A 10000-nucleotide genomic window follows, 5' to 3' on the forward strand; every position below is an offset into this window, starting at 1 on the left:
TATCACAAAGTCCACAATCATTTTATAGGCACACACGCTGAGGCACCAACTCCTACTAAGCATGTGCAAAAGTGCACAGTATATTCAAATATGCGTTTTGAGAGTGGCTGGTGGCTGTCACGTGATACATGGGAAGGGAATTTAAATTAACATTGGAATTTGTCAGAAAAAAATGTGACGTGTCATGAAAGGGGCATGCATAATGTAGTGAAATGTAATTGTGTGTGCAGTCTGTGGCCCTTGGAATACCTGGGTGAAATTCCTGTCCTTTTTCAGATGAAAATAAAGACAGTTTGTTTAGTTGGGAAAACTTTTGCTTTGTAATAAAAAAAAAGCAGTTAATCATACTATTGTAAAAATAGAAAATCTTGTATTTATAACAGAATTCCTTTTATATCAGACCAGATATGCATGAGCAGATACCCCTCAGTTAAATTAAGTAACTACAAAAAGGTACACAGAAATGACTCCCTTTCCTACCTGTATACTGGTCCCAAATGCAGACAGTCCCATCACAGCTCACTACCTGCTGTACAGACTCCAGCTGACCCACATAGAAGACCGGCTTCTTGTGCTCTAAGTAGGTCAGACGTGGCTCAATATCTCTGGTGCCGTCACCATAGTTATACAAAGGCCACAGGCGTACGGTTTTGTCCCTGCTGCCACTAAGAAAGAAATCTTCACCACTCAGTGGCTTTAGACATTTGATGGCCCCTGAGTGCCCCACAAAACTCTGGAGCTTGATCTGATGAAAGTAGAAGTGAGGTTCCTGCTGGCTGACACCAATCTCATACTGCCAGTATGCCAGCCAATTGCCACACAGCCCATGGGCACTTCTTTGAAGGTTCTGCTTAAAACTATTGTCATCACATTGAAAGTTCTCCATCACTGGACTGAGGCAGGCCGACTTGGACACAGGATACTGGATATCTTTGGGTACCTGAATACGGTTCCCAACCATGACACTGCCAAACGTGCCAGATTGGCTATCCTCCTCAGCACTATAGAGAGGTGGAGTTCCTCTTGTACTGCTCTCCAGTGGTCTCAAATTACTGCCCAGTTCTTTTGGAATTACAACTTCCTGAAAGGCCATTGTCATCTTTGAAAGCAAATCATGGTTTGGGACCATCTGTCCTATGGCCTCACCTTAAAAATAAAGTATAGAATTAAACAATTTTACAGAACATTTCAAGGGATACCATACTACAAATTTGTGTGTCCTTTACATTAAATAAAAACATCTAAATATGTGAATTTTTATATTAGTGCATGAAAAGCTTTTCAAATTTAAATTGTAACTAATACATCTGTATTAGTGATGTAATTCCTGCTATTCCTCACTGGAAGATATACACTTTCTGGTAATGCTCACTGGTTAATAGGTACTTCCCACTAAACGCTCACTGAGACAATCACAAGTAGGTAGTTCCCAACGGATACTGGTATATGAGCTCAAATTTAAAGGGCCATTATAGTGGAAAAATTAATTAGAGCATGTCCTTTTAGTTGTTATGACCCTGCAGTTCTGTGTGTTTCACTATGCATTTAACTACTTTGCAGGGGTTAAAATACTGCTCTGTAGCTGCAGAGAACTGCTGGTACAGAGTGGAAACTGCAGGCCAGCCAATAAGTAGCGATAAAAGCTTGCAGAGCGCACAAAACGCATAAGGAGTTTCGGGCCCTGCAGGCGTCTGTAACCAGTAGCAGAGGATGTTACAGATGCCTGTTTGTTCCTGTGTCAAGGCACACGTTAATAACAAAGTTCTTGAATTTTGTTATTAACGTGTGCCTTGACACAGGAACAAACAGTTCCACATATAAACACCAGAAACCAGTTTACGATATGTACATATCCAATCAATAGTCAAATCTTTTGTTAATGATAACCATATTATTATTGATTAATATGACCCGCTTTACAAAAAACAAAATTTATGCTTACCTGATAAATTCATTTCTCCTGTAGTGTGGTCAGTCCACGGGTCATCATTACTTCTGGGATATTATCTCCTCCCCTACAGGAAGTGCAAGAGGATTCACCCAGCAGAGCTGCTACATAGCTCCTCCCCTCTACGTCACCTCCAGTCATTCGACCAAAGGACCAACGAGAAAGGAGAAGCCCAAGGGTGTAGTGGTGACTGGAGTATAATCCAAAAATTTTTAGCCTGCCATAAAAAACAGGGCGGGCCGTGGACTGACCACACTACAGGAGAAATGAATTTATCAGGTAAGCATAAATTTTGTTTTCTCCTGTTAAGTGTGGTCAGTCCACGGGTCATCATTACTTCTGGGATACCAATACCAAAGCAAAAGTACACGGATGACGGGAGGGACAGGCAGGCTCTTTATACGGAGGGAACCACTGCCTGAAGAACCTTTCTCCCAAAAACAGCCTCCGAAGAAGCAAAAGTGTCAAATTTGTAAAATTTGGAAAAAGTATGAAGAGAAGACCAAGTTGCAGCCTTGCAAATCTGTTCAACAGAAGCCTCATTCTTAAAGGCCCAAGTGGAAGCCACAGCTCTAGTAGAATGAGCTGTAATTCTTTCAGGAGGCTGCTGTCCATCAGTCTCATAGGCTAATCGTATTATGCTGCGAAGCCAAAAAGAGAGAGAGGTAGCCGAAGCTTTTTGACCTCTCCTCTGGCCAGAATAAACGACAAACAGGGAAGATGTTTGACGAAACTCCTTAGTTGCCTGTAGATAAAATTTCAGGGCACGGACTACATCTAGATTGTGTAGCAGACGTTCCTTCTTCGAGGAAGGATTAGGACACAAGGATGGAACAACAATCTCTTGATTGATATTCCTGTTAGTGACCACCTTAGGTAGGAACCCAGGTTTAGTACGCAGAACTACCTTGTCTGAATGAAAAATCAGATAAGGAGAATCACAATGTAAGGCAGATAACTCAGAGACTCTTCAAGCAGAGGAAATAGCCATTAAAAACAGAACTTTCCAAGATAACAACTTGATATCAATGGAATGAAGGGGTTCAAACGGAACACCCTGTAAAACATTAAGAACTAAGTTCAAACTCCATGGCGGAGCAACAGTTTTAAACACAGGCTTGATCCTAGCTAAAGCCTGACAAAAAGCTTGAACGTCCAGAACTTCTGACAGACGTTTGTGTAAAAGAATGGACAGAGCTGAAATCTGTCCCTTTAAAGAACTAGCGGATAACCCCTTTTCTAAACCTTCTTGTAGAAAAGACAATATCCTTGGAATCCTAACCTTACTCCATGAGTAACTCTTGGATTCGCACCAATATAAGTATTTACGCCATATTTTATGGTAAATCCTTCTGGTAACAGGCTTCCTAGCCTGTATTAAGATATCAATAACTGGCTCAGAAAACCCACGTTTTGATAAAATCAAGCGTTCAATTTCCAAGCAGTCAGCTTCAGAGAAGTTAGATTTTGATGTTTGAATGGACCCTGGATCAGAAGGTCCTGTTTCAGAGGTAGAGACCAAGGCGGACAGGATGACATGTCCACTAGATCTGCATACCAAGTCCTGCGTGGCCATGCAGGTGCTATTAGAATCACTGATGCTCTCTCCTGTTTGATTCTGGCAATCAATCGAGGAAGCATCGGGAAGGGTGGAAACACATACGCCATCCCGAAGGTCCAAGGTGCTGTCAAAGCATCTATCAGAACCGCTCCCGGATCCCTGGATCTGGACCCGTAGCGAGGAAGTTTGGCGTTCCGACGAGACGCCATGAGATCTATCTCTGGTTTGCCCCAACGTCGAAGTATCTGGGCAAAGACCTCCGGATGAAGTTCCCACTCCCCCGGATGAAAAGTCTGACGACTTAAGAAATCCGCCTCCCAGTTCTCCACTCCCGGGATGTGGATTGCAGACAGGTGGCAAGAGTGAGACTCTGCCCAGCGAATTATCTTTGATACTTCCATCATTGCTAGGGAACTTCTTGTCCCTCCCTGATGGTTGATGTAAGCTACAGTCGTGATGTTGTCCGACGGAAACCTGATGAACCCCTGAGTTGTTAACTGGGGCCAAGCCAGAAGGGCATTGAGAACTGCTCTCAATTCCAGAATGTTTATTGGAAGGAGACTCTCCTCCTGATTCCATAGTCCCTGAGCCTTCAGAGAATTCCAGACAGCGCCCCAACCTAGTAGGCTGGCGTCTGTTGTTACAATTGTCCAGTCTGGCCTGCTAAATGGCATCCCCCTGGACAGGTGTGGCCGATAAAGCCACCATAGAAGAAAATTTCTGGTCTCTTGATTCAGATTCAGAGTGGGGAACAAATCTGAGTAATCCCCATTCCACTGACTTAGCATGCACAATTGCAGCGGTCTGAGATGTAGGCGTGCAAAAGGTACTACGTCCATTGCCGCTACCATTAAGCCGATCACCTCCATGCATTGAGCTACCGACGGGTGTTGAATGGAATGAAGGACACGGCATGCATTTTGAAGCTTTGTTAACCTGTCTTCTGTCAGGTAAATCTTCATTTCTACAGAATCTATCAGAGTCCCCAAGAAGGGAACTCTTGTGAGTGGAAAGAGAGAACTCTTCTTTTCGTTCACCTTCCATCCATGCGACCTTAGAAATGCCAGTACTAACTCTGTATGAGACTTGGCAGTTTGAAAGCTTGAAGCTTGTATCAGAATGTCGTCTAGGTATGGAGCTACCGAAATTCCTCGCGGTCTTAGTACCGCCAGAAGAGTACCCAGAACCTTTGTGAAGATTCTTGGAGCCGTAGCCAGTCCGAATGGAAGAGCTACAAACTGGTAATGCCTGTCTAGAAAGGCAAACCTTAGATACCGGTAATGATTTCTGTGAATCGGTATGTGAAGGTAAGCATCCTTTAAATCCACTGTGGTCATGTACTGACCCTCTTGGATCATGGGCAGAATTGTTCGAATCGTTTCCATCTTGAACGATGGAACTCTTAGGAATTTGTTTAGGATCTTTAAATCCAAGATTGGCCTGAAAGTTCCCTCTTTTTTGGGAACTACAAACAGATTTGAGTAAAACCCTTGTCCTTGTTCCGACCGCGGAACTGGATGGATCACTCCCATTAATAAAAGATCTTGTACGCAGCGTAGGAACGCTTCTTTCTTTATTTGGTTTGTTGATAACCTTGACAGATGAAATCCCCCTCTTGGGGGAGAGGATTTGAAGTCCAGAAGGTATCCCTGAGATATGATCTCTAACGCCCAGGGATCCTGAACATCTCTTGCCCAAGCCTGGGCGAAGAGAGAAAGTCTGCCCCCTACTAGATCCGGTCCCGGATCGGGGGCCCTCGATTCATGCTGTCTTAGGGGCAGCAGCAGGTTTCCTGGCCTGCTTGCCCTTGTTCCAGGACTGGTTAGGCTTCCAGCCTTGTCTGTAGCGAGCAACAGCTCCTTCCTGTTTTGGTGCAGAGGAGGCTGATGCTGTTCCTGCTTTGAAATTACGAAAGGAACGAAAATTAGACTGTCTAGCCCTAGGTTTGGCTTTGTCCTGAGGCAGGGCATGGCCTTTACCTCCTGTAATGTCAGTGATAATCTCCTTCAACCCGGGCCCGAACAAGGTTTGCCCTTTGAAAGGTATATTAAGCAATTTAGATTTAGAAGTAACATCAGCTGACCAGGATTTTAGCCACAGTGCTCTGCGTGCCTGAATGGCAAATCCGGAATTCTTAGCCGTAAGTTTAGTTAAATGTACTACGGCATCTGAAATAAATGAGTTAGCTAACTTAAGGGCTTTAAGTTTGTCTGTAATCTCATCTAGTGTAGATGATTGAAGTGTCTCTTCCAGAGACTCAAACCAAAATGCTGCTGCAGCCGTGACAGGCGCAATACATGCAAGAGGTTGCAATATAAAACCTTGTTGAACAAACATTTTCTTAAGGTAACCCTCTAATTTTTTATCCATTGGATCTGAAAAGGCACAGCTATCCTCCACCGGGATAGTGGTACGCTTAGCTAAAGTAGAAACTGCTCCCTCCACCTTAGGGACCGTTTGCCATAAGTCCCGTGTGGTGGCGTCTATTGGAAACATTTTTCTAAATATCGGAGGGGGTGAGAACGGTACACCGGGCCTATCCCACTCCTTAGTAACAATTTCAGTAAGTCTCTTAGGTATAGGAAAAACATCAGTACTCGCCGGGTACCGCAAAATATTTATCCAACCTACACATTTTCTCTGGTATTGCAACTGTGTTACAATCATTCAGAGCCGCTAACACCTCCCCTAGTAATACACGGAGGTTTTCCAGCTTAAATTTAAAATTTGAAATATCTGAATCCAATCTATTTGGATCAGAACCGTCACCCACAGAATGAAGTTCTCCGTCCTCATGTTCTGCCGCCTGTGACGCAGTGTCTGACATGGCCCTAATATTATCAGCGCACTCTGTTCTCACCCCAGAGTGATCACGCTTGCCTCTAAGTTCTGGTAATTTAGCCAAAACTTCAGTCATAACAGTAGCCATATCCTGTAATGTGATTTGAAATGGCCGCCCAGATGTACTCGGCGCTACAATATCACGCACCTCCCGGGCGGGAGATGTAGGTACTGACACGTGAGGCGAGTTAGTCGGCATAACTCTCCCCTCGTTGTCTGGTGAAATATGTTCAATTTGTACAGATTGACTTTTATTTAAAGTAGCATCAATACAGTTAGTACATAAACTTCTATTGGGCTCCACTTTGGCATTAGCACATATAGTACATGTATCTTCCTCTGAATCAGACATGTTTAACACACTAGCAATTAACTAGCAACTTGGAAATGCTTTTTTAAGTAATTTACAATAATCTGAAAACGAACTGTGCCTATAAGAAGCACAGAAAAAATTATGACAGTTGAAAATAATTAAGTTATAGCATCAATCTTTGTCAGAAATAAACAATTTTAGCAAAGGATTGTTCCCATTAGCAAAGGATAACTAACCCAGGCAGCAGAAAAAAATACACAAATAAACGTTTTTTATCACAGTCAACTACAATCTTCACAGCTCTGCTGTGATGATTACCTCCCTCAAAAAAGGCTTTGGAGATCCCTGAGTTCTGTAGAGATGAACCGGATCATGCAGGAAGAAAATGAACCTCTGACTGAGTTTTTTGATGCGTAGTAAAAGCGCCAAAAATGGCCCCTCCCCCTCACACATAACAGTGAGAGAGATCAGTGAACTGCTTTAATTTAAACAAAAACTATTGCCAAGTGGAAAAAATAGTGCCCAAAACATTTTTTCACCCAGTACCTCAGAGAAATAAAAGTTTTTACATGCCAGCAAAAAAACGTTTAACCTCAATAAATTAATTGTTATTTAAAACCTATTGCAAGTCCCTGCAAATTAGGTTAAGTCTATGCATACAGTATAAATCCAGTGAAGTACCATTCCCCAGAATACTGAAGTGTAAAATATACATACATGACAGCCTGATACCAGCTACATCTACTGCATTTAAGGCTGAGTTAACATTATAACGGTATGGCAGGATTTTCTCATCAATTCCATGTCAGAAAATAACAAACTGCTACATACCTCTTTGCAGATTAATCTGCCCGCTGTCCCCTGATCTGAAGTTTACCTCTCCTCAGATGGCCGAGAAACAGCAATATGATCTTAACTACTCCGGCTAAAATCATAGAAAAAACTCCGGTAGATTCTTCTTCAAATTCTACCAGAGAATGAATAACACACTCCGGTGCTATTATAAAATAACAAACTTTTGATTGAAGTTAATAAACTAATTAAATCACCACAGTCCTCTCACACATCCTATCTATTCGTTGGGTGCAAGAGAATGACTGGAGGTGACGTAGAGGGGAGGAGCTATGTAGCAGCTCTGCTGGGTGAATCCTCTTGCACTTCCTGTAGGGGAGGAGATAATATCCCAGAAGTAATGATGACCCGTGGACTGACCACACTTAACAGGAGAAATAGTGATATAAATACAGAAATCTAATAATCAGGTATACATTTTGTATGCCTGGAAAAGGTTATCGATTAATATGACCCACTTTATAAAAATGGCGAAATGAATACAGAAATTTAATAATCAATTATAAACTCTGTTTGTTCGCAAATGCCTTTGTAAGTTTTTATACAATCAGATGACATAATCAAATAAACCGTCACAAGACAGTTATCCAACACACCTCGAGTTTATTAGGAAAGGTAACAACACACCGTAACTTTATCTCAGGTAGTCTGTTATAGATCATGGCTTAGAGTATAGCAATAGAATCACATACAGTACTACTAGGGATCTATTACGATATTTCTATATGATATTTAAAACAAAACTATCACTAGATGTGACTTGTTCTATATAGATTTTGAAGGCAAAACATGAATCAGACAACTATACATCGTTTTAGAATTTGCCATTTTTATCATGATATTACATCATACATTTTTGATACATGATAGGATTTGATAGTATCCTCTGTGTAATAAAACACATTTACATTGATGAAATGAAAACCTTCACTCAGGGGCAATCGATGCGTATTAGATGAATCCTGACATATGTTTTAGACTGATCAGTTTCAAATAATGTCCTGTTTTTACTTATTTAGGTTTTTATATTTTATTTTCACTTTGTTCATTGTTTTGTATACAACAACAATTGATTGCTGTTTTAAATTTGTAACAGCTGGGAGCCCAACCGGCTCGCCAGTTGAATTTTTTATATGTTCTTTCATTGGATCAAAACTATTGTGACAACTTCCGTTTTAATTGATACAATGTGTATATATTGTTACTAATTGTAACCAACTGCATCCGCTTTTATCTGAAGAAACGACACGTTTGGGGTTGAGAAACGCGTCATAAAATAAAGCTGTTTTTATTTATCGAGAAGTTGTTCACATCATTGGATTCCAGTTCTTTTTAGAAGTACAGAAAGCTGACCCGCATTGTTATAACAAAGGGCATTACGGTGACAGCAGGGGGTGCTCACCAAACCAGAACCGGGAGGAGACCGTTACAGTGTACTAGCAAGCGATTTCGCACTGGTCAAAGTACAGTGCTACACCCTCTGGTAAGCATATTACCTATCAAGACACTAATTCATCTGACAAAACTATATTACGCTATGAGGCACCCTCTCTCTATCTTTGTTTCTTGACAGCTTTCCCCCACTCTCCGGGACCAAGAGGAGCTGCCGATTACCTTCAAAAAGACCGCCATCGTTAACCATTTTCCACAAACATTGACTGTTACGGCTATACTCGAAAGCCGAGTACGGTAGATCCGTCTTTTGACTTTTTTCAAATTTTAATTTGTTTGTTCCTTCACAGCGCGCCTTTTCATATCCCCTTCTGGGATATCACACGTTTTTTTTTGGAAATGATAATAATTAGCTAGACCCACAGCAGTATTGTATGTACCATAAAACATACCTATCAGGCAGGAGAATGGAATGTAGGTAGCATAAGCCATTTCTGAGTTGTACACTTTGTCCAGCTCCTCAAGTAAAGCAAGATCAACAGTTGCCGTTTTCCCATCCTTGCATTGCACGGTTTGTACTGACTGCTCCAAGTTATTCGGGCATTCTGCAACCAAGCCCTAAAAAATAGAGTTTAATGTGGGCAGGTGGAATTCATATAAAGCAATAAAATAGCCCTTTTCAGTATAGAAGATCAGAGACAAGCAAATACCAGTACCCTGTACAACTAGAAAGTTTATAATGTTATCATGTCAGTAAAATGACTCAATAATAAACTGCTGATAATAGTAACTGGTATGTTTCTCTATAACACCTGGCCGTTCTAGCAGGTCTGTCTTCTTAAAAGTCCTCAGGCCATCAATCATTGTTTTCTATTGCGCTATTAATTTCAGGTCACTAACATATTTGGTAAGAATTGCAATATATACAGAGAGGGACACTCTTGTACCATGATGTTATGAGTGATGTGATCTCAGTATACTTGATATGTCCACCCCTGAGTTTCTTGCTGAGGAATAGAGGTTGGTGACCTCCCGGGAGGATACCACTGTGCGCAATACTTCCCTTAAAAAAATAAAGGGGACATTAAACACT

General features: G+C 41.6%; 1 protein-coding gene across 2 annotated transcripts in view; it reads right to left on the bottom strand.

The window, feature by feature from the left end:
- Positions 1-10000, bottom strand: part of WDR81 (WD repeat domain 81) — a 143441-nt gene that overhangs the window by 55616 nt on the left and 77825 nt on the right. For both annotated transcript variants that reach the window (XM_053706227.1, XM_053706225.1), the window contains 2 exons: positions 9360-9525; positions 481-1146 (listed from right to left, as the gene is read on the bottom strand). In XM_053706227.1, the coding sequence (XP_053562202.1) occupies positions 481-1146; positions 9360-9525 (832 nt within the window). The remainder of the gene's footprint in view (positions 1-480; positions 1147-9359; positions 9526-10000) is intronic.

Source organism: Bombina bombina, chromosome 3, assembly GCF_027579735.1.
Source record: "Bombina bombina isolate aBomBom1 chromosome 3, aBomBom1.pri, whole genome shotgun sequence".
Taxonomy (NCBI): domain Eukaryota; kingdom Metazoa; phylum Chordata; class Amphibia; order Anura; family Bombinatoridae; genus Bombina; species Bombina bombina.